The following is a 25379-nucleotide window of genomic DNA, read 5'->3' as shown; positions in this document are numbered from 1 at the left end:
TATTTCATTACAAAAAAATTATCAATTAAATATCGTTTGCAAAGCTGCGTAATAGGGCATATAGTATTATCGACTGCTTCCATTTCACATCTAATGTGTGACTTAAAAACTGTCCTTAAACAATTAATGTTGAAAAAAAAAATTTTTAATTAAGATAGTAGTCTTTATAACGAGATATATTAAGCTGAAGTAGCAAATGTTTTATGGTAAAGGGATCTCCTATATTTCAGCCTAAGGCTAAATTTAATTCTAAATAAAATGAAGTTTTTAACAAATTATATCTTTTAATATAATTTACTAAAATATAATTTATAATTATAATTGATTATATAATCTATCAAGATTTAAATTTTCGTCTACTAAAGATAATTTCCACGAAACGGCCAGCACATCCTCATGCTTCTGGCTTTGTATATATTTTATATCATCTGTTCCTTTCGATTTTTTAATCTTTTAAAATCCGTTATTTTATTCATGACTTCTCCGCCATTCATGTTATTTTCGGCAATTGAGTATATATTTCTACGTTCACATGTTTGATCTTTATCAACAACTTTTTCTTACCGTGCCTTTGTCAGTTCAATCAAATTCGGCACCAAAATCACATAATCTCTAATGTGTCCTTTAAATGCAATTTGTTAAAAATTTCACTTTAGTCAGAACTAAATTTAGTTTACGGTTGGAACAAAAGGGCAACTCCATTACATGAAGCCACATGGAGCTACAAGAAATTATTTCAGAAAAATCGAAGAATTTATATACCATAATTATAATTTCTAAGTTTTGGTCACATATTCTTTATAATTAAGTCTATGGTATGGTATATTATTTATTAGCAAAGCTGGAATCAATGTATATAGAATGTGAAAAAAATAAACCGTATCAAAGCAAATAATAAGACAAGAAATCTGTGCATAATGACTTTTATACAACATGCCAAGAAAGCTAGCTATTAAAATTAAACATGAGCATCAAAGCAGCGAAATCGTTTAGATTTTTAAACATTTTTTTTTTTTCGTTTTTAAAAAAGTGAACTTTATAGATACAAAACATCAATTATGAAACATCATTACAACAAAGTTTCTTCAGATATTTGAAAATGATATTGCACAATACCAATATGGGAATAGACAAGCATGAGATAACAGTCTTCGTATTTGGTTCATATAACAAAGAAGTACAGATAACATTTTCTTGATCTTGTTTTTCAGTTTGGCGTTAGTGATTTGTGTAGATTAGTACTTTAATTCCCAAGATAAGCTGCCAAAAGACGGGAGAGGGCTGAATCTGAATTTGAGCCTTTAGGAGTTGTGCCAGGTGGAGGAAGTACGCCATTACATCTAGGTCCGTCATTGTCATATGGTTGACACAAGAGATTAGCAAGATCAGTGAGAGCTAGTCTGAGCATTTTGTCACCAAGATCGACAGATTCCTTACCACATTTTGTTTCCAAGTGACCTTTAATACACTTCATTAATCGTTGGTAACCACTAGAAAAGAAGAGTGAAATAAATTATTCTGTAAGGAAGGAGAGAAAATAAAACATATCTAAAGGTTTTCTTTGTGAAAAGTCTGAATAACTATCTTAAATTATTTCTTTATAAAAATCCGAAATAACAGTCCCTTTAAGTGATCGACCAAGTTAAAAATTATAATAAAAGATGGCAGACGTTTTATTTTATATCGTTTGTAAAGACATAGTTAAATGATTCTGCGAGTTCCTTCTGGTTCTTCTCTTGACCGAAGTTTTTGGTGATAACATCTTGTGGGAAGGTTTTCCTTTTTTAGCATAAGAGTTAATTAAATGTAGACCATGATTGCTTCATATTAATACTGTATTCCACGAATTTCTGAAAGTAGTAGTGTCTTTTTTTTCGCACTCCTAATTTTAGTTGTTAGTTGGTTTCTTGTTCATGTACAATGTTTGTAAGTAAATGTCATTGGGTGACTTTTTTACTTTCTTTCATGGAATGTCATTTCTTACAATACCGTTAAGGATGTCCTCATTTATCCATGGATTATTTAGTGCTTGTCACCAGTTTCTTGGATATTTTGTTGCCTTTCTGTATATTTCTTTAACTAGGATTTGAAGCTGCTATATAAAGTTATTAGATCATTTATATTAAGTAATCTGTTCCAGTATGCGTTAAGGTTATCAGCAATGCTTTATACTGGTAGAGTGCAGTTTATCTGGGGGGTTGCAGCGTGTGGGGGATGTAAAAGTGGTACTGTGGAATGAAGTTGCAATAAAGTAACGGCCAGCGAATTTAATGGTAATTACTGATGACGTGTATGTGTTGACAGGAGCTCGTATGTTGATGTGGTCTATGCATGATTGTGTTTAGTGAGTTGTTAATTCTCTTGTTGAGGAGCTTATAGTCGGGTTTATGCCGTACTGGCTTAATATATCAAGATATGTGTTAGTGGTTGGAGAGCCACAGTCAAGGATATTTATATTAATATCACTTATTAAGATCAGTCTATCTGTTGTGCAATTGTTGATGTCACTTAGCCACGTTTCAAATTTTTTGATGAAGAAGCTATGTGTTTGTAACTGGGGGTCTGTATATTGTGTTTATCGTGTATTTGTGGTTGTATCTGTCATCTGTAGTGATTTCCAAGAGTAATATTTCGAAAGTATTATGGTTTTGGTCACACTGTGCTTTTCATTTACAAACGTGATAATGCGGCCTCCTCTTTTCGTGGTCTGCATAAGATGTAGGACTGATAACTGCGTATAACAGACGCTTCTGTATCACACATAGAAACTTCAGTCAAGATTAGAATATCGATATTTGTTAAGATGTTATTGAGCAATGTTGATAGTGTAAGCAAGTACTTCTTTACGTTTCTTATAATTATAATTTCATATGTAATATTATTTAATAATAATAATGATAATTTGAAAATACTATTCAGTTATTCAACTACAGTATAGTTGAAAATAGAAAAAAATTCTGTAAAATTACATTGTGTACATATATATATATATATATATATATATATATATATATATGTACTAAACCTCCCTATATATATATATATATATAATATATAATAATAATAATAATAATAATAATAATTTACATGTATTAATTCTACTGTAGAGAATCGACTGTACAACCCACACCATTTCAGATATAATATATAGTAAAGTAATCATGTGACAATAGTATACATTGTAGCGCACCTCAGGATAAGGCAGTGCTTAACAGACTGAATGGAGCAGTAAGAGATGCACTTAAAACACATAGAAACCAAGTTTGGGATAAAAAGTTAGCCTCGATCTCGCCTATTGATCACTCTATCTGGGGCCTACTGAGAAACATCAAAAATAAAAACAGATCCCTACCCAATATAATCTCAAACCAGGGCCTAGTCCACACAGATGCAGATAAGGCAGAAGCCATACTTAAAAATCTTGAGGATCAGTGCAAACCTTCTTATAACAACGTTGATTTCAATCATCTGTACAAAATCCACAGACACGTTAGGCATGCACTAAACCTCCCTGATACCAGTGCTGACCATATTGCACCCGCATCACCTGTTGAATTATATGATATTATTAAAAAACTTAAGAACAATAAAGCTCCTGGACCAGACAGCATCTCAAACAGGGTGATCAAGCTGCTGCCTCGAAAAGCTATAGTGCACCTGACCAGTATAATAAATGCAATCTTAAGACTTTACTATTTTCCTTCCACCTGGAAACTGGCTGATGTGATTCCTATACATAAGCCAGGCAAAGACCCACACTTACCGCAGAATTATCGTCCAATCAGTCTCATCTCCAATCTGGGTAAGATTGCCTAGAAGGTCATCCTCTCACGACTCCAAACCTCAGTAAACGACCTAAACCTCCCTAAAGAACAGTTTGGTTTTCGACAACACCATAGTACTACCCAGCAAATCCACAGAATTGTGGAATATATCACCACCAGCTACAACTGGCGCCAGTGCACAGGAGCTGTATTCCTAGACCTATCCAAAGCATTTGACAAAATCTGCCATTTTGGACTCCTGCACAAACTTATCTCAGCCGGTATCTCACTGAAAATGGTTCATCTAATCAGTTCATATCTTCAGAATAGATCAATGCAAGTTAAAATTAACGGTTCTACATCGTCCCAGCGCCATATCTTTGCTGGAGTGCCGCAGGGATCTCTACTGGCTACATTGCTGTTTTCTGTATACACGTCAGACATCCCACACAATCCGATGACTTCCATTTTAGCTCTGTATGCGGACGATACGGCAATACTAACCAGATCTCTCAGACCCCACTTCGTTACCAGAAAGCTTCAAGAAAACCTTCTAAAGCTGGAGGGTTGGTTCTCCAAGTGGAGACTGGAAGTCAACCCCCTGAAAAGCTCAGCGGTTCTTTTCTCAAAAAGGCCAATGTCTCCTGCAAGAGATGTGTTACTATTCAATACTAAAATTCCCTGGCAGAAAGAAACAAATTACCTGGGTGTGATTCTCAACAAAAAGCTATCTTTCAACCAACATATCAAGTCTGCATGCGCAAAAGCATCTAAAGCCATAGCTCAGATCTACCCGCTAATTAATAGAAATAGCAAACTCAGCAACAGAATCAAATTGCAACTATACCAGATGATGATTCGTCCTATAATCATCTATGCCTCTCCAGCCTGGAGCCACACCTCTAATACTAACATTATCAAAATACTGCGAGTGCAGAACAAGTGCTTGAGAATGATTCTGAACGCCCCGTGGTATGTTAGAAACAGCCAACTCCACAGAGACACAAATATTCCCTATATTCTCTCTTATCTACAATCCTTCCTTAGCTTCCAAGTTTTTTCTAAAGACGTCCACACATCCAAACGATTTGGTTCAACAAGCTGCAGCATACGAGCCAACGGACATATTCAAATATAGAAGACCAAAAGCTATATTAGCCTCCTATAACGATGCATAATCTCCATGCCCATTCAGGGCGAGCAAACTGCTCGTAAATTTTACCCTCACTGTAACCACAACAGATAGCGGGGAATATGAAAAGCATTTTGCTTCACCCTTAAAGAATAAATGTCAATTGTCAATTATACATTGTATTGCATTAGGGTGAGAGACCACCAGATGGCAGTAGGTATCTGCTGTACTCTCATATCACTGGATGCTGCTTAATATTATTGAAATGAAAGCTTGAACCAGCTATATCTGATAGACTGAGGGGAAATCATCCCTAACCATAGCCAATGAGAGATAGTTGGCTGAAAGTTAGACAGAGTTAAAGTGAACTCATCTACACCATTTGGGGTGTAAAAGGAGTTAACAAATTTTTAAAAAATTCTGCTCGTTAACAAGTCTACTCATGGAAGCAATACTGAGCACTGAAACCTTATTCAAGGATTATGTTCTTGTTTATTTTCTTTATGTATGCGTGCATGTAACTTCTTTGAAATGGAATAAACTATTCTAGTTCTAGTTGAGAAATTATTATTATGATTATTATTAAATAGGCGGGCATTTAGAAATTTTTACTGAATACAAAACGTGTATTCAAAGTATTATAATCATAATACTTTAATTGTATACATGAAATTACTCTGTACGATGATAAACTTTATCATTGCTAAAACCAGAATTTATATTTTCATATATATTCCTGTTCAGCTATGTTTATAAATTATAAAATAAATTTTAAACAATTTTCATTCTTTTTTTTAAAAATCATATTAATTCTGTTCCGTATCGCCTTGTTTTAAAACGATCCGCGATTTCTATAACGAAATAGAATGTGCCGCCATCTATGAGACGTTAAGAAAACTTACCAGCATCCAATTGGAATGCGTTTGTCATATGCAGCGCTGTCAAGAGTTTCTACTGCCGCTTGCATATCAAGTAGACATGTCTTTGTGTCTTCCCCATTGATTACTTCTCCGATGCAGCTACCATACTTCAAGTAATCTGTAAAATACACAAATAATAATCTGGATGTTTTTGTTTTTGATTATAAACATGGGCAAATTAATAGATAATGTTTATTGTATTATAATATATTAACGACCGCAAAATTCATATCCTTGCCGAGAATTAAGTTTCAATAAGTTGATTATTAGATTGTTTATTAATTTTATAGGTACATTGATTTTTTATACATGAATCTAAAATTTTGGTCTGTATATTACCTTGTCATACATATACATGAAGTAATCGCAATCAAGCAAATTGTCTTGTAGACTGATTTCCTGTTCTTTAAAAGGGCGTCATTAAACAATAATTGAAAGAAGCAGGAAAGTTGAGTGTTATTTTGGATCTTTTATGCGAAACTATTTCGACATCTTTCCTTAATTAGCCCAGAATTGGCAAAGTTTTGCTCTTTACTTAGGTCAGAGGTCAAAACTAATATGCCACGAACTACTTTTAGACTGGAAATTGTCCTTGGGAGCCCCCATATATTATTATTATTATTATTCCGGGCAACTCCAAGGAGTCGACAGACTCATCGAGGGAGGGCCTAACATCATGTCAAGAACAACTATTCGACATTCACACAGTATCTATCATACCTCGCCTTGAACTCATTCACAGTCATAGAACCCACAACAGACTCTGGCAGCTTATTCCACTCATTCACCACTCCCCAAGTAAAAAATCTAGCTCTAACAGACCTGCTAACCACATTCTTGCCCAGCTTCCATATATGGCCCCTTGTCCTCCCACCACCAGTCCTATTAAAAATATCTTCCAAATTAATCTTATAGAAAACGTTCAGTAATTTGAATGTCTCAATCATATCACCCTTTTTCCGCCTATCAACCAATTTTTGCAACCCACAAATCTTCAACCTGTTATCATAAGGTTCATTCCATAGACCTGCAATCATCTTGGTCACTCGTCTCTAGATCCTCTCCACCTCCTCCTCCTTCCCATCAAGAAGAAACCCTGGCGCCCATATCTGGGCACAGTAGTCTAGATGGGGTCTTATCAAGGCTCGATACAGAGGAACAATAACTTGTTTGTCTTTGCTTGTTAAAGTATTTTTCAGCAACCAAGTGATTTGATGAGCTGATTTAGCCATTTTTGCGATATGCCCCCTAAACTTCAACTCCCTATCCACCAACACTCCCAAATCCCTGGCCTGGTAAATCTCCTGAAGTATGGTTCCACCAATGTGATATACTGTTGCTGATCTTTTCACCCCAAAATGCATAACCTTACACTTTGCCACATTAATTTGACAACCATTTTCCTTAGTCTAGTCCTCTAAACTATCCAAATTATCTTGCAAATTTTGACATCCTGTGCACTCACTATTGCTCTACTCAACTTTGCATCATCAGCAAACAAATGAACAGTTCCTCTCAGATCCTTTCATACATCGTTAATGAACAAATTGAAAAGTGTGGTCCAAGAACAGAACTCTGCGGCACACCACTAGTCACAAGCCAGCGTTTATTGGACTCTACTCCTGAATAAACCACTCTCTGATCTCTGATATCTCTCCATCAGCCATCTTCCTATCCATCTTACCAACCCTTTATCCATCCCCATATGCTGCAGTTTAGAGTTCCATGTGGTATCCTGTCAAAGGCCTTAGCAAGGTCCAGTAGAATCACTGTAAACCCATTACCCTTATCGAGTTCAGCTGTCACTGTGTATAAAACGTGAGCAAGTTACTGAGGCATGATCTACTCTTCACAAAACCATGCTGTCCCCCATACAGTATTCCATTTTCATCTATCCAATCCAGTATTCTTCTCTTGCCTAATTTCTCCAAGACCTTGACAACGATTCCTGATATGCTAATCGGTCGGTAATTTACAACAACAGTCTTGGAACCTCCTTTATGCAGTGGAACTATTTTCCCCTCTTTCCATCCCCTCGGGACTAACCCAGACCCGAGACTCAAATTAAACAAAATGGTCAAAGGTACTGACAAATTCTTTAGCCGCTTCACGTACTACACGAGCTGATATACCATCCAATCCCACAGATGTATTGACATTGAGGTTTTGTAATAGACTACTCACCTCCACTTCATTCACCACAATTCCGTATAATCTATGGGGTCATTCATTTCTGCAATGTCACCACCTGGATGATATATTCTTGCAAAGTTCTCGCTCAGTAATTCAACTATATCAACTGATTCGATTACCTCCTTACCATCGGCATTCTTTAAAATCTATTCTGCCATAACATTTTTTCTTTTACTTGCAACATATCGAAAAAGCTGTTTGGGATTCTCTTTAGCCTGCATGGCTAATGTTCTTTCATAATCTGTTTTTGTTTTTCTTACCACACTCGTTACACTTTTGGCCTGCGCTTTATACCGTTCATGTGCCTGCCGGCCACCTTTCTCCTTAAATTCCCTCCATAGTAGTTTCTTTTTTCTTTTTTTTTTTCAGATCAAGCTTAATGGTGTTATTCATCCATTTAACCCCTGTTTGATTTATTACTCCAACTCTAGGTGTACAGTCAGCCATTGCCTCATGCAAACACTTCCTAACCGCCTCCCATGAAATATCAACATCCAGCCCTTGCAGTTTTACATGCGATGGCACTGAACCAATCAAACTCCTTAGCTTGTCATACTTACCAGCCGGATAATTCCACATGTACTGTCTTAATTGTCAATTCCACACCTTTAGCCGCCTCCCAAGTCAAGACGCTATGATCACTCTCACCAATTTGGTGGCAACATGGTCATATTCGTTACAGCCAAATTCTCAGATGCAATTACTAGGTCAAGCATTCTCTGATCCCTAGTATTTTCCATTACATACTCTCCTCCTTCCAGTCAATGTTACCATTGTTGAAATCACCCATAATTATTACCCTCCTTCGACTCATTTCTTCTATTTGCCTATCTTCACCATCTGTTCCATCAACTGGTCTATAGCAGCACCCAACTGTATATTTTGTTCTGCTAGTTTCGATCTCACACCAAATAGCCTCAAATATGCTCTTTTCTCTATCCTGCAGTTCCACTTCTATTCTCCTTGACTGTAGCTCATCAGCTATCATCAATAACACTCCTCACCCCATTTTATTCTCCCTGTCACTCCTGAACACACCATACCCCTCACATTCAATCCCGTTAGCTGTGTCATCTTCTGTCAGACATGTTTCACTAATGCCAATAACCTGTGGTCTGGAAGTGCCAACCAGGCCAAAAATTCTTCCTTCTTGTTCCTAATACTTCTGGCATTGGTATACATGAATTGCAGAAGCCGATTTGTCCCATCCCTATTTTGATGCCTTATACTAACTATCCCATTCTGATTCGTGGTCCTTCCTACTCGCTCGGGCATATTACACACATTCACACACACTCAACTGTCTCCCTGAAGTCTGCATATCTACTTCCCCCCTTAATAACTCTAGTTTCCTAGTTTCCATGGTTCTACACATTTACTTCCACTACATTCGACAATACCTTTTCAAGTCTCCGTACACCAAATCCATGCTCGGGCATATTACACACATTCACACACTCAACTGTCTCCCTGAAGTCTGCATATCTACTTCCCCCCCCCCTTAATAACTCTAGTTTCCATGGTTCTACACATTTACTTCCACTACATTCGACAACACCTTTTCAAGTCTCCGTACACCAAATCCATTCAAATGCAAACCATCCATTTTATATAAATCCCTTCGCCCATCGAACTCATTCCACATATCCACAAATTCCACACCACTCATCAAACATAAGTCATGCATAAAGTCATTAGCAATTATGGCCCTCCTTCTATACTCTTTGCTGTCATACCGTAGAACCAGACTCACCATCCTAACTCTCTCCCTCTTCTCTTTTGCTACCTCAAGCAATTCCTTCACATCCTCACTCATAGCCTTTTTGTTTCCTTTCATATCATTTGTACCTGCCACCACTATCAATTCTTTCACCCGCTGCTTTTGTATTCTAATTGACTCGCTTACATTCTTAACGTTCGCACCAGGTTTGGTACGATTTTGTTAAACTCTCAACTAACACACCTCTTACTAAGGAATCTCCATACAACACTCGCTCTTTTATTTTGTTTACACTCACTATCATACTCTTATTTTTTCTATCATACCTTTGCCGTTTATTAGTCGGTACGCTTGGTAAACATTTTTGCCAACGCTCCAGCTGCCGATTTACTCTGTGTATCGCTCCGCGTAACCGAGCGATCTCACTCATTGCATCAGTCTCATCATTTTGATTCTCCGATAATTCACTCATTCGTTCTGTATGTTTACCTTTATTCTCACTTTCAACGCCACTCTCACAGCTATCAGGTACTACCTCGCAAACATCACTATTCATACTTCGCATATCACTGTTATCTAGATTCTCACTTTCAACAACGATATCACTCACACAACCTGAAACACCCTTTAAATCCTCACATTCTTTACACTTTCTGCACACATTCACTTCACTATCGTTGTTTAACCAGACTCCAACTGCTCTCCTCAATGCATACATTTCTCAAACGGTACACTGAATCAAATCCTTTAAATTAAAATTTTTAAACAAAGCTGGACGCCATCTTTGTATTTCTCTTAATGGGGCCATGTGCACAGATAATCGTATCTATCACTTTACTATTTAAAATACTCAAAAAATACACAAAATCACCCAGACACGCTAAAATGCGAAAAGTAAAGAATACTATGTAAATACTATGCAAATTTACCAATTATTAATCAAAATAGTACTTATCTGTTCAGGAGCTATCCGCAAACACTACACACCATGTAGCCCTCTAGTGGCTACCAATATAAGAACATTGCAAGTAGTACTTGTGTAATTTAGCATGAAAATAATCCTAAAGGAAATGGTCATTATCATCTCGTTACGATTATTTGATAACATTAAATTAATCGACGAAATTAATTTTAATTAGTTAAAAATTAATTGACAGTGATATTGACAGCCGGCCTGGTTGGCTGAGAGGTTAACGTATCCGCTTTCCAGCCAAAAGGCTGCGGGTTCGAATCCCGCCGTGGGCATGGTTGTTTGTGATTGTCTGTGGAAATGCTAGTGGTTGTGGTGATGGACGGTAGATGGCGTTGGTGTATTCGCGGTTCGCTGTATTTGGGGGGATTTGAGAGATGGAGAGGTAGAGTAGGTGCTCTCCCTCGTTGAGTCTTTGGACTCCCTGGGGGTGTCATATAATAATATTATTACTGTCTTTAGGACATTATTATCACTGTGATAAGGATATTTGCGTTATGCTGGAAACTTCAGAGCATTTTATTGTGATCCTCTATGAATTAAGTTGTTAAGTAAATTACTTGAATAGCATCCTACGTATTGGAACTTAACATTAGAATTTATCATTTCTTGTGTAATGCTAAGTTTTAGCTAATAATGTCCCTTCATATTAAATTTCCAGGCTAAAAATGGACTTAATATTCCATGGTCACTTAAACCGAGCTTACAATAGCAATAATCCTTCTACAAATAATCATTTCACTTCAGTTGTATTTATTATGTTCGTATGATCTGTTTAACTGCATTAAACATAATCTTACTACTGTTGTAACAATTAGATGAACCTATTAACGGACCAGGATATTTCTTATCTTTCTTACAAACGTGCGAAAGCCTGTTGAGGGTTGTCTGAGGATTGAGGGTTGTATTACAACGAAACTTAGACACTAGAACATTACAATGAAGTTCAAACATCATTTATGCCATTTTAGGCCTCCAGTTAACAAAGTAGTTCCATGTAAAACGATGTTCATCAATTTTTATCGATGTTCAAAAAAAAAAAGTGCATGCTAGGTTTTCACCTAGCATACACTTTTTTAATTTGGAATACCATAAGAGCTATGTGGAATTGCCATTGTCGTTTTTAGTGCAATGACTGGCCAACTGGCCAACTTTCTCGCTAATTAAGAGAAAATTTAAGCGATAACCGAAATAAAGCTCAATGTAGACGTAAAAATACAAGAGACTTTTTTTTCTCAATTTGTTTTATTATTTTTTTAATTAAACAGGTTCTCTGATTAACAAATGCCGTGTGCATTTTATTAAATATAAAGAATAAAATTTCAGTTTCGCAAAAATTCCGCTAAAATGTTTATTATAATGTAGTGTTTTTTTCGTCGTTTTCTTATAATCTTTGAATTGAACATGAATCCTTGATTATAAGCTACAACACCTAGTGGTAAAATCGTACGATTCATTCAAGTGTAAGGCCTCTTAATAAATCGGTTAATTTGCAAATCAATCGTTACTTATCATTCAGCCTTATCCCATAGAGTCTTCAGCTGTTTGCTCATCCAACTAGACTTATTTTGTGCTAACTTACTATATGATATTCTATTAAATCGAACCAATAGTCACCAAAAGCTTTTATTTGCATAAAATGAGAAGAATAAAGAGAAAGCAACCAATGTCCGATTCAGTCCTTCGAACTAAACTCTGCATAAAATATCTCCCTGACACTCCTGCATTCGTCTAATATCTATTTCAAGGAACACTGAACTTGCATTTGCTGATTTTATCGTGATCCAAGTTCTAATAGCCATTCTAGTACATTTGATTATTTATCTTTAAAGCTTCATTTTCCCTCGGAAACTTGGGTTTTTCGTCTCGGGCTACTAGGACTAATATACGTAAGAGAAGGAGGATGGCTAAAGTGGGAAGGATCGAGTTGCCTCATGTATGTTACACAAAAAGAGAAATCTAATCTTAACTACACCTTTCTTGACTTTTACTTGATTTTTACTAATCTTGACTAGAGATTTGGATATTATTTAAGATAAGGGTAGTCGAAATGAAATTTAAGTCGTATTAAATTCCACTGGATTCTTTTCATCTCATTTTATCATGGCACACAGAGACGAATGTTTCAGGCACTGGCAGATAAATCTTGAATGTTCGGACCGTGCTACTGTTTTGATGAGGAGTACCCGTTACTTGTCAGCAATGTACAGCAGTGAGCAAAATTATGGATAGGATCTGAATTCAGTGAGAGAAGTCATTAATTTACAGAAGAAAACGGAGGGAAAATAGAATTCGGCAGTCTTGCATTGTAAGAAAAAGAAATGTGAAGTGTGGAAGTTACCAATCATGACGTCCACACTTCTCTCATTGAAAGGGAGAAACTCGCCCCCTTACAATGAGTGAAAGGCAGCTTATAAGAATAATTTGCTGTGTATACTTAATCAAATGTTTTTTCCCTAGATATGTTTAGGCTAATAGCACAAGTTTTACCAAATCTTGCGATGACGCTTCCAGAAGGGAGTGAAGTAAGCAAGGAGATCTGCTGTGGATCAAGAATGACGGACTATATAGTGTGGGATTACTTGGTTTTGAAGGAATTGCTACTTTTATCTTTTTCCATTATTTTCAAGAGAAATGAGATGACAGAAATAGAATGATAGGTCGAGGAGAGACTTTTATCGCTAATATAGTTTTCTTCTTTACACACACACACACACACACACACACACACACACACACACACACACACACACACACACACACACACACACACACACACACACACACACACACACACACACACACACACACACACACACACACACACACACAATGCATTCAATGCTTTCTGATTCATATTATTCAACTCTTCTCATGACCATTCTCACTGCACTCAAACGATGCAGTAACTTCCATACTGTAAAATCGTATAATATTATAGTGAATTCATTTTTACATCTTCCTTATTCATACAGCTCTCATCCTATTACACAGTGTGATTAAATTACTAAACAAAACCTAACATTTTCCCACAGAGATTTAAACAAATTCCACTCCTTACTTATAGTCTCCTAACGCGTTCTCAAAATTTTAATCACCACTCCAGAAACATAAACTGATGTATAATTGATTTACCAACTCCATGAAGACTTTTTAATGGAGTTCATAAAGACTCCTTTATTACTATTAAGACTTATTACGAATGAGATCAGAGGTGCGTTAACCTCTTGAACATTCTTTTTAAACACACTCAGGAACATTTCTACCAGTTCCTGATCATCAACAAATTACATTCAGCAACATTTCTACCAGGTATAAAGTTTGAACAAGTGGTCATTAAACAATTCAACCAACCACCTACTCTCGTCACATCTTTCAACTTATTCTGTTATAGCCATTACGTTTTCTTACACTCCAATCGTAACAAAATTCATTAAGCTTTCCTTTGGCTTTTTTGATAATCTCCAACGATATTCTGCCTTCTGATAACATGTCAGGTCTTTTACTCTTCTAGTCCTTCCATCCAAGCATCAGTTTCTTAAATTATAGTTCAGCTGATAAACACTGTGTTTGAATTATTTCTTTAAATTTTACTTCCATCGCTCAACCCATAACTTGATTTTAAGTTATTTATGGAAATAGCGTATAAACAGCAATATTAACTGCATCGTAAAAATGTCTTGGAAACTTACTTATGCATCATGAATCATTTACCTGTTCGTAACTGAGAGCCAGGGGTACAAAAGCCACTTAGAAGATTTTCGGAGCCTTCAAGAAGGTAAACGACAACTTGTCTCTGCAGAGGAGTCATACATTTTTGTGAGAAGTTTCCAAAACACGAGTTAGCTTCCTTCACGGATCTGAAAAAAATAAAACAATAACAAATAAATAAAGTAAAAAAATTACAGTAAACTTTTTATGACTGAAGTTACATTGCCAAACGGTAATAATTAATATTTGAGTAATGACTCAGGTTTAATGGGATTTCTTAAAATCTTCGCCTTTCCTTTTTATAATGAGATTAAGATTTTTGGTAAGCTATGCAGTCACTACCTTCCTTCATTATGAGAATTGCATGAATTTTTTCTAGCACGCAAGTTACGAATTTACGGGTATGCAATGGCAATCATCTTACGTTCCTAATTCTAACCAGTATAAGTATACAAAGGAATATATTCTACGATCGCTATGGTTGATTCTTTGATTTGCTCGGTTAAAATTTGCGTTTCTTCTGAGAGAAACAAACCAAACTTCCAACAAACATTGATTAACTTACGGAAGAACTAGGAAAGAGCCCCAGCTAGCAATTAGAATCAAGCAAATAATACGACTTTTTTCAGTAATCTGCTAGCACTGTTAATATTACATATTTGTATTTTATTTATTTTTAAATAGCCTAAGCTACCGCTATAGAGACCAAACATGGAACTTTATTAAGCCACTTCAGGCCTCCAGTAAGAGGGGAAGTGATGTCACACCGGGAGACAAAGCTCACATCTCACCTAAAGACAATTAATAATGATCCCTTCTCACCTACGAAACAAATTCGTTAATATCTGCACTGTAATATTAGTTCAATATTCATTATATTAGTTCATTTTCTTTCTTTATGACGGACTAAGATTATATTACCACATGCAATTCTAATTAATGTATGAATGTTGGTTTCAACTATATTCTGTTGAGGGAAGTAGCTTATTCAAGAGTTTTATTCTCGAATTCAAGTACTGTATATGTAAACTTGTATTCGTCAAAGTAACGAAATCTAGCGATCCTCTCAGTTACATCCGTCTTCGAAAGCGCTATTAATCTATTATATCGTATTTATTAAACATAACAGGGAAGTCGCATGCCCTACCAATGACGTTAAATGAATCATATGAATAAATTATGTCTCGTGTTTATTAATCTGTCAGCCTGCGGTATTAAGGAAACAGATTTTATCAACTTGTGTTTGGGATGGGAATGTACTCTCGTTCTCAATGTCAAATAAAAACTACTTACTCGCATTGAGTGTTTACTTCGTCATCTGTTGTCGCGATACCGTTCCCTTGGTGATGCAAAACTAAAGTTGCGAAACATAAGTCGACCTCTCGAAGATGGCACGATTGTGAGGACACCTGATGGAAAACTGAAAAATATACATAATTTGGTTTTGTGAATTTAATCTCGTTTTTAATCACACGAATTTCAGTAAGAAAAGATCAATCTATAATTTCAAGCAAATAGGATTTCTAATGTGCTATTGTAGCTCTATTAATTATAGTTATATGGAATGAACTGTCTAAAAATTTAATGTGACATTCCATTTCCGTCAAAAAATTTATAAATACAAATACACTGCTTGGAAAGAAGTCAATGGACACCATAGTGTGAGAAACAAACAGCCATGACACTCACCTTAATAATATTTAGAACCTACTTTCGCTGCGATGATTGCAGCAATCCTACGGGGCATAATTTCTACAAGAGTATGAAGGAGATCAATGGACCGTCCGTCCCCATTGATCTGGAGTGTTGTAAGGTCGGGCCTTTCTTGACCTCACCGGACCCTCCAGTTCATCCGTTAAATGTTCAATAGGGTTGAGATCAGGACTCTGTGGGGGCCATTCAAGAGTGGTGATGTTCATGCCCACAAGCACGCAGTTACAGTAGCAGCCTTATGACACGGTCTTGCTGAAAGAGGCAAAGGTCAGTTCCATATAAACGCCACAAATTAGAAAGCATTACATTGTCCAGAATGTTCAGAGATCTTTCAGAGTTCAGTATTCGTGGCACCACAAACAGAGCTGAAAGGCCAAACCAGGAAAACCAGGACCATATCATCACACCATATCAGCCACCTTCGAATTTTATAGTTGGGGGTTACGCACTCTAGTAAGAGACGTTCATCGCACATTCGTCACACCCACACCAATCCATCTGCTCGGTAGAGGGTCTAGCGTGATTCGTCGCTCCATAACATAGCTTTCAAAGCTACCATATCCCACTGTACACGCTCTTTTCACCACTGAAAGAGACGTCGCATGTTGGTTCGGGTAATGTGCTGGGCTTGCATATTGCTGTCCAACTATGTTAACCAATGTTGTAAGACTCGGTTGTAAATGCTTTGGTGCAGATTCGTTTCCAGTCGATGCTCGGAACTTCACATTCAACGTGTTTGCTAAAGAATGGCGGTTTTTACATATTATCCTTCGTCCCTACGGTCACATTCGGTAAGTGTGGGGAGTCGTCCACTGCGGGTAGCACTTGCAGTTAACTCCCTGTGCTTCCATCTCAGTATGATATCACTGATTGTTGACCTGAGATGGCGCAATTTGTCAACAATTTGCCGAAGAGATGGTCCTGCAACATGGCATCCTATCACAACGCCACTTTTAAACTCTGTCAGGAAGTACTCACTGTTGTCGGACTACGTCCTAATGCAAGGGTTGTTGTATCGCTTCATAATGGGTTCGTTTGTTGAATGTTGCGTTTCTAGTTTGAAGTGTTTTCCATGTTAACTGTCTTAATTTCTCGGTTCTGTTTATTATTGTCTTCTGTTATTTCTGAAATGAGTGACGTGCAAAACACCGTTTTGTATTAAATGCTAGAAAACGACTAGTTTTCTAACATTTAAGTCGTTTTCTAGTTTTAAGATTGGTTAATTGTCGGGTGAGGATTCCTAGCATTTTGATAAGAATGTTGAAAAAAGTGTGGGAATTGATTCACGAAGATAGAAGTTGCACAATTCATGAGAGTATTAGTCATATGGTTAAGTCAATTTTATTCAACATGTCAGCTGATTTCGCGTTGTATAGACAGCGATCTTGTCTCTGCAACAATTTTTGCCCCAAAACAACATGACTGTGGTCCTTCATTCTCTCTTACTTTAGGGCTCTTTGTGATTTCTTTTTGTTCTCTAACATGGAACTGTTGCTTCAGACATTTGAGATATTCAGAGAAGAAATACAAATTGATTTGAGGACAGTACTGAATGTAATCTCAAAGGACAATTACAATGATGTTACAAGCAGGTTGCAGAAACGCCAAGTTAGGTATATAAATTTGCAAGGGAATTACGTTGGATTGAACAACAACGATAATGATCAACGCCTCGTGTATAAGTAAAAATAAAATTTACAATAATAAATATATAATGTGAGAAAAGGGAGAGCGGGTCAAAGGGAGAATTTAAGCTGTCAATATGAATATGCACAAATCCACTTATACATGGAATGATGAACCTAGTATTAGTTTATCGGTTTGGCCAAACACAATCGCTCAGCATATGCCCCCCCCCTTTCTCTAAATCTCTCTCACCCTCTCTCCTGAACTGAGTTAATATCTCTCTATTTGTGATTGCAGGATTTTTTTTTGTTACAAACATAAAACAGACTTCTGGAATATTTGTTTGTAATGTTACACGTACAGTGGAGGCATAAAGTAAGAATTTGAGTTATTCTTGGAGTTCACAATGATTCCTCCCTAAATAAATCTGTTTCTCAGTGGACGATCGATAATAGTAGTAGTGGTGGTGGTAGTTTGTAGATTCAAGTTCTAAAATGTTTCTTGTCTGCTTATTTGTAGAATAGAAATACCATAAATTCTTGTTTATCCAGTTTTCTGTTATGTGCAGTTCTCATATAACCGGCTTCTACTCAATCCGTATAAATAATATTTTATGTGACTTTCTTTTAAACGATTGTTGATTTTTTGTTAGTTCCCAAAGTCACTTGTAAATTTTCCGATAGCATCGCCATGGGGGGGGGGGGGTGATTGTAAATATAATAAATTGCTTTTCTTCATCGCCAAGTATTTTATGTGTCCTTCAACTTGTTAAGAAAAGTGGTACAATAGGATTCCGAACGTAAACATGTTATGTCATTTTAGTGAGAAACATAAAAGACACTATAATAAATAAAAAGAAAAACATGTTAAGAAATATTAGGTACTAGATTATTTACCCCCCCCAACTACTGCCAGACAGATAAAGAAATTAAAACAGTGCTTATTAGTTAATTATGAAACTATAGTTATTCAGTTTTCATTTATTATGTTACACCTCAGAGTCCAAAGACTCATCGAGGGAGGGCACCTACTCTCTGTCTCCACCACTCAGTCCACAAACCGCAACTACAGAAATGTCATCTACTGCTCCCCCCATCATTAGTAGTATTTCCACAGACAATCACAAACATCCATGTCCACGGCGGAATTCGAACCCGCAGCCTTTTGGCCCGAGAGCGGATACGCTAACCACTCGGCCAACCAGGCTGACAGTCGAAAGTCATTATTTCAACCTCAATCAACCTCGCGGAATATTTCTCTTAACCATTACACCACACAGACCAGCAATTTACCTTAATGAATTCATTTTAGTTAAGTAGTCTTAATACAAAACAATTATAGTTCTTAGGATTCATTTTTAGCAGTTGCGGCAGAGAAGTTTGTAGCAATACAAATAAAACAAACGCGCATTATGAATTTGTTTTCATAGCCTTTTCTTAGTCCATAATCAGTATACTATGAACGATTGTTTTATCCTTATTATTAGAGCTTCGGTGCGCGTTGTATGTTAATAAGTAATTTAAGGCTAAATAGGAGTAGGCGATTTGACAAAAGGCAACAAATGAAAAGACATGTTGAATGAAATAAATCAAACAGCCTACATAATTCACTTAATAAACAACAAAATAAAAAAATTAAATTACAATAATACGATATAAGATGACTCAATAGTCGTGTGTTTATTGATTAAGCAGTCAGTTAGTTTAATAAATATTTCAAAGATTTCTCATCCCTCCAGAAGGAAATGCAAGAATTTTCTCTTAGAATCCGTGACATGGAATAAAATTAAGTTTATCAGTTTCTAATTATTCATCTGATTGCATCCTAGTGTGTGTGTGTGTGTGTGTGTGTGTGTGTGTGTGTGTGTGTGTGTGTGTGTGTGTGTGTGTGTGTGTGTGTGTGTGTGTGTGTGTGTGTCCTCGCTTATTTCCTGGGATACCATTTGGCTCACCTACTCGTGCCGATGATGCCTCGCCAGCAGGTATTTGTGCCTCATTGACGAAACATGAATGTGCCGAAATCATAAGCGATTGCGTGTTATTGATGGTAAAGTCACCGATTAGCTTGTGGTGATGGATACATAATAGAAGGAAAACAAGGAAAATATCAAGGTCAAGAGATGGAGAGACAAGATATAAGGAAAATTAAAGATATTCGTCATCGCTATGAAATGAAAAAGAAGGCAGATTGGAGGAAACTGTTCATTATCCAGGCGAGGAAAATAAAAGCAGCTCTGTGTTACGAACAGGTTTCTAAGAACACGCCATGTTGAAATGCTTTCTAGAGAGAGATAATCAAGCGGATTCTGAGAACAGTAACAAAAAATTGCCTGTATACATTAGGCTCAAAATTCTACAGACAGTTTAGTGGATATAAGAATGGCGTAACTACCATTGTAGCATTAATGATCCATCTGTCTGAATACAATGTACATAGTGATTCAAATATTATTGCAATGAGTCTGTGAAAAGAAGAGTTTGCGATAATATGGACGGAATAGTATTTATGTCGCATATACGCTGGAGTCCATTAGTGCTTTGTCCTGCTACTTTTTTTCGCTCTTTTTTAAGCAAAAATAGTACAAACTGCCTTTATGCGCAAGAAACGTATAGTCATGAATGTACGGTGTTTCAAAAATATTATAATATCTTTATTAATTTAATTGTATTATATAAAAATCCAAAATTACTCTTGATATTAGTTTCTGAGACAAACATTACCACTAAAATGTTCATTATTATCTCGAAATTGTTCATTTCGTATTGTTGTTCAATATAGTTAAATTTCCGTTTTCGTTTAATTCAGATCTAAGTGATTAAGTCTTTATATAAATTGCATAATAAAAAACTGTTCAGGAACTCTTTAATACATGTTTTGATTACGAGTCTATTATCTATCGAATGCTGATGTAGAACTGAAACAGCGATATATATATATATATATATATATATGTGTGTGTGTGTGTGTGTGTGTGTGTGTGTGTGTGTGTGTGTGTGATAACTTGTAGTTTTATTTGAAGCCACGAGTTTTTGGAAGGGAAAAAACTGCCATCCCCATATGAGACCTCATATGATATTATATTATATTTTTATATGATATTATATATTTTATTTAATTTTAAATATACCGTGTATTAGTATAATAAAGAACTGATCCTCAGTTTCCCATTATTCCATGAGTTCAAACACCGACATATCTATGCACCATCATAGAAATCTTTGTTATTTCATCTTTCAACTGTTTAGTGGATTTGCGTTCTTAAAGTTGTCGCTAAAAATTAAAACATTCCGCCAAGAAAACAGAATTAAATGATACGCTATGAATATAGGATCCGACAGTGCATAAAGCTGTTATTAAATGTAACTGGTAATTCGCGTTCAGTTATCTGTTACATATACATGAAGGTATCTCGTACTGTCTTCTTTCGTTATTGTATAATGACAACGCTCTGCATCAGTGACCATGTTCATATCGCATTATGTGGTGAGCTTTTTTTTTAAAGCTGAATCTTTTAATGTCTGGTAACATATAAAAAACTAGTAAAGTAATATTCTGTAACAGTAAAGATAACTATGGAAGTCATGCCTTATAGTTACGCTACTTGCAACGCACGAGAGATTATCTGATCGTTAGAGTACTTAACTGGAATAGTTTTTTTAAGGAAGCAGGAAAAATAATTTCTCCTAATGTCCTAATAGTTCTTTTTTTCATCATACAGTAGACTGTATCTTTCCTTTGGATTATGTAGACGCAATTTAGAATGAAGTCTTAGTTTTGTGCCTGTGAAATGCAAACGTTTTTAGTCCGATTTTCTAGGACAACTAAATAGAGAATCTTGAAGGGAAAAACCTTACTATTTCTATTATAAACCAAAGGCAAGATCGATTTTAAAAGCGCTTTTTCACATTTTAAAACAAAAAATTGTTCCTTTTACTTTTGTTTAAAAAACGGAAGTAATGTACTATTATTACATGTATATTGTTATTATAATATAATAACAATGTTTAAATAGTGATATTTAATTTTAACTTCCTTTTGTGTTGTGTATATATTATATTTGAGATCCTACTATCTTCCCTGAATTTATCCTTTTATTTTTATTACAGTCTTTTGTGACTGGCGCTTGAAACTCAGAAATGTGCAGTCGTGATGTCGACTTAATAGAGAAGACACGAAAGTTAAGAGAATGCAGGAAATCAACTAAACACGAATTGTACCAATTTTAACTGTATGTAACATAACATGGCTAACATAACGGGTAGAAGACCAACGAACAAGTAGAAATAAATTTATAGAACATTATCTCAAAAGGACAACACCAGAAAACAGAGAAAATAATGTAGAAGTGCTATTCACAGTGGAGTCAATACAAACCGATCATCAACGAAGTAAGAAACTAAGGCTATGAAGGCAGTATATTGCAAAAAAAACACCTCATTGTGTTTTCTGGCCAATTTGTCTATTTACTGGATGGAAAACACCTCCTCGCATCCTACACGAGATATGAAACTGGATTATTCCAAACAAAAGATTAGAAATACCTGCATTCGAAACATGCCCGAATTACCTGGTTGAAACCTAAATTTCAGATTCGTGTTATGAAGACTTTCATACCCATTCTCTTATAGACAAGCCATATATTTCTACAGTGAATAATTATAATTATTAATGAAGTAAGACCAGTTCAATATATTAGGAAAAGCTATTATTATTTGTGACTTTCACGTAGGAGTACAAAACAATGTCATCACATTGAATTTAAACAAAAATCGCATAGTTTAAAAAATGGGTATTAGTCCAAATAAAATCTAGTGTTTGAAATAACCTACAGACAAGTTTTTTGTTATCCAAAAATGTTTGAGACCTTTTCTTGTTTCGTTTTAACTTGAATAATTTCAGGAAATGAGCATAAATATTTTTGAATGCTGAAGAATATCAAGGAACACGAGGTTTTATTTATGAACAGAAACACTTATAAAAACTGAACATTCATTCACGAAGAACCTGAAATTATTTTATAAGAGAACCAGATTAACAAAGAGAAGAGAGAGAAAAGAGAGAGAGAGAGAGAGTTATTTTGTAGATTAAGTGACTGGATATTGAGATATCTGATGTAAATATCTGTTGTGATCATATTTACACAGATAGAAGGCATTGGAATGAAATAATACAATTAATTAATGGTATAATTAACAGTGATATATGAAGATGATATTTTTTTAATGTTGATTTTTTTTCTTTTCAATCTCATCGAACAGAAATAATTTTATTTATGTGGTATTTGTTTTGTGAAAAGAACACGCAATGGAATGATTTTCAATACTGTTCAATCGTGAAAAAAATATTTAATAAAATTAAATATACTTTTAAAACATGGGAGTTAATCTGCGGCTTTACAACAACTATCCTCAGATTAATTCTATCCGAATATAAAGCTAATCTATGCTATTTTATTTTGGAAAAATAGAAACAAACTATTTGCAAAACGAAATTTATGGATACTTAACACATTTATATCGAATTATATTATTACTTAGAAGTAAATCTAGTTCTATTTAAACTAAAATACTTCAAATTGATTGAATTTACACTAGCGACCGAAAGGAATTGACGAATAGTTCAGAGTTCTAAATACTTACTAAGGATAAAGAAGATGGCGATGATACACAGACCCTTCATCATTGTATACCTTAGGAGAAATAACTAATGGAAGAACTCTGTGGTGCCAAATGACTAGCTCTCTTCTCCTAAATCCTCCAGGTATTTCAGAATCCTAATGAGTGGATTTTATATGTCGAGGCTTGTAGAAAGAGGTGACGTAGTTTGCCCCAGTGTACTTCACAAAGGTCATATTGATTAGATGAAATTTGGTTCACATGTAAATTACTGTGTAATAAAAGCACGGAAAGTGAAAATGCAAACAAAAGTCTATCAGGTGATATCGATATTACTTTTTGATGTATTCAATCGACCATGAATGTCGAAATTCAGAGAGATGTCTCCTATAGTCCGTGTTGTTGCTTTCCTTTAGGTTTTCAAATGGATATTTTTATTAGTACTTTTGTATGCATTCATGCTGACTATCAACAAGGTTACTTAGTTGTTAAAGAAAACATTGTATAAATATAGATTCTACAACCTCTAATTCGTGTCATGGTTATCTATTAAGAATTGATATTTAATTAAAACTATTTATGAAGTCTAAGAGATGTGAAATTAATTCGATATACTATAAATTTCATTCACTGAAACTTCACATGCAGAGAGAGAGAGAGAGAGAGAGAGAGAGACCTATTAAATAAAATATGTATCCACTTGTTTATGAAAACAGTAAAATATTTTATTCCTGCTATATAAAACGTGAATCATACTGAACCCTTGTTTATACTCTATATTGCACGCAGTCATAAAATTGATCCCAGCAAATGCGTCACCAGAGGAGGAAAAGTTGTATATTTTAATGACACATTTTCAGATGAAATGAACAAAAGTGAATAACGTAACTAATTTGAAAAAGAAGTGATATATTTAGGATAATATCTTTTAAAATATTAAAATTTATCGCTACATGAATGATAACTCACACTATAAAAGCATCAGAAACATCGTGAGTAGCTTATGCTATGTGTTTTTGGAGAATTAAAACTGCATTTCTCGAAAACAGTTTTACTACATTTGTCTAAGAGCTACAAACTTCACTTCTATTAGGAAGTTTAGGAAGAGCGTGTTTATATATTTGACGGGTCTTGAACCCACCAAAAGAAAGGGCACATGTGTTTTTCTTCCGAATTTGTCACGCACTACCAAGGTTAACTTTTGACACTCTCTGTCACTCATTCCTCTTCTCATGTTTCTAGTTGCGGAAGTATGTTCGCATACCTGTTTTGGTGGTTTTCCCATTATATGTAAGATAGGTTTATGCCGAAGGCTTGATTCATTTATTTGTGTTGGCAGTTTTCTGTAGAAACAGAGCTACAAGTAGTGATTTCTTTTAACATGTTTATTAAGCAAAATATTATTATAATGTATTATTTATTATAATATTTATGTATTGTAATTATGTATTATAAATATAAATACTTATTCCTCATCTCTAATAAGAAATATTTCTGTTATCTCTGCCCGATAGCTCTGAACTCTTTGAAGCAATGGCTGGCTTCTAATATTTAAAATAAACGAAAAGCTTAAAAAAAAGTATAATAATCCTCCCATATCACATGACATTAAGAGATTTCTATATGAGAAACTAGTATTTAAATGATGTCATACACGTCAGCGACAGTGATATTGAAATTAAAAATTGATCAGTTTATTATATAAAGGCTCTGTGATAAATACCGAAGAAAGGTTGCCTATAAGCATTGCCAGATAGGTAATGATTGGGACTGAACAAGTTGTACTGTTCTGACCTCCATATTAATAAAATTAAAGATGAGTTGAAGAGAAATATTCACTTGTTTTCAGATTATACAAAATGAAAAGTGATTAAAAAGAAATTCAATGGAACCCGAAAGTGACTCGAAAACTTACAATGTTTGATCTTAGAGCAAAGATTCTGGAGTATTTATTCCTTAGCTTGATGTACTGTATTAATATGATTTAAGTTTATAATATTTCACGGGTAGGATCG

General features: G+C 35.2%; 1 protein-coding gene across 1 annotated transcript; it reads right to left on the bottom strand.

Moving 5' to 3' along the window:
- Positions 1-907: 907 nt before the first annotated feature.
- On the bottom strand, positions 908-23497 carry LOC150107223 (uncharacterized). Its single transcript, XM_090391080.1, has 5 exons — positions 23389-23497; positions 15704-15830; positions 14414-14559; positions 5799-5934; positions 908-1490 (listed from the first exon to the last, which is right to left on the bottom strand). Exons 1-5 carry the CDS (start codon positions 23429-23431, stop codon positions 1244-1246), a joined length of 699 nt encoding a protein of 232 aa, XP_090247206.1. The 5' UTR covers positions 23432-23497; the 3' UTR covers positions 908-1243.
- Positions 23498-25379: the final 1882 nt, after the last annotated feature.

This window comes from Typopeltis vanoorti, chromosome 4 (genome assembly GCF_054136105.1).
Source record: "Typopeltis vanoorti isolate ZY-2024b chromosome 4, IOZ_Tvanoo_1.0, whole genome shotgun sequence".
Lineage (NCBI taxonomy): Eukaryota > Metazoa > Arthropoda > Arachnida > Uropygi > Thelyphonidae > Typopeltis > Typopeltis vanoorti.
Note: the sequence above shows the minus strand (reverse complement) of the source record. Positions and strands in the feature narration are given on the sequence as shown.

Bases quoted from the DNA above. Each gene is read 5' to 3' on its own strand.
- LOC150107223 (XM_090391080.1), bottom strand. From the start codon at position 23,431: ATGATGAAGGGTCTGTGTATCATCGCCATCTTCTTTATCCTTA. The intron at 5,935-14,413 runs GTAAATGATTCA...TGTATTTTACAG, and splicing joins TGGCTCTCAGTTACGAACAG to ATTACTTGAAGTATGGTAGC. The intron at 1,491-5,798 runs GTAAGTTTTCTT...CTTCTTTTCTAG, and splicing joins CGCATTCCAATTGGATGCTG to TGGTTACCAACGATTAATGA.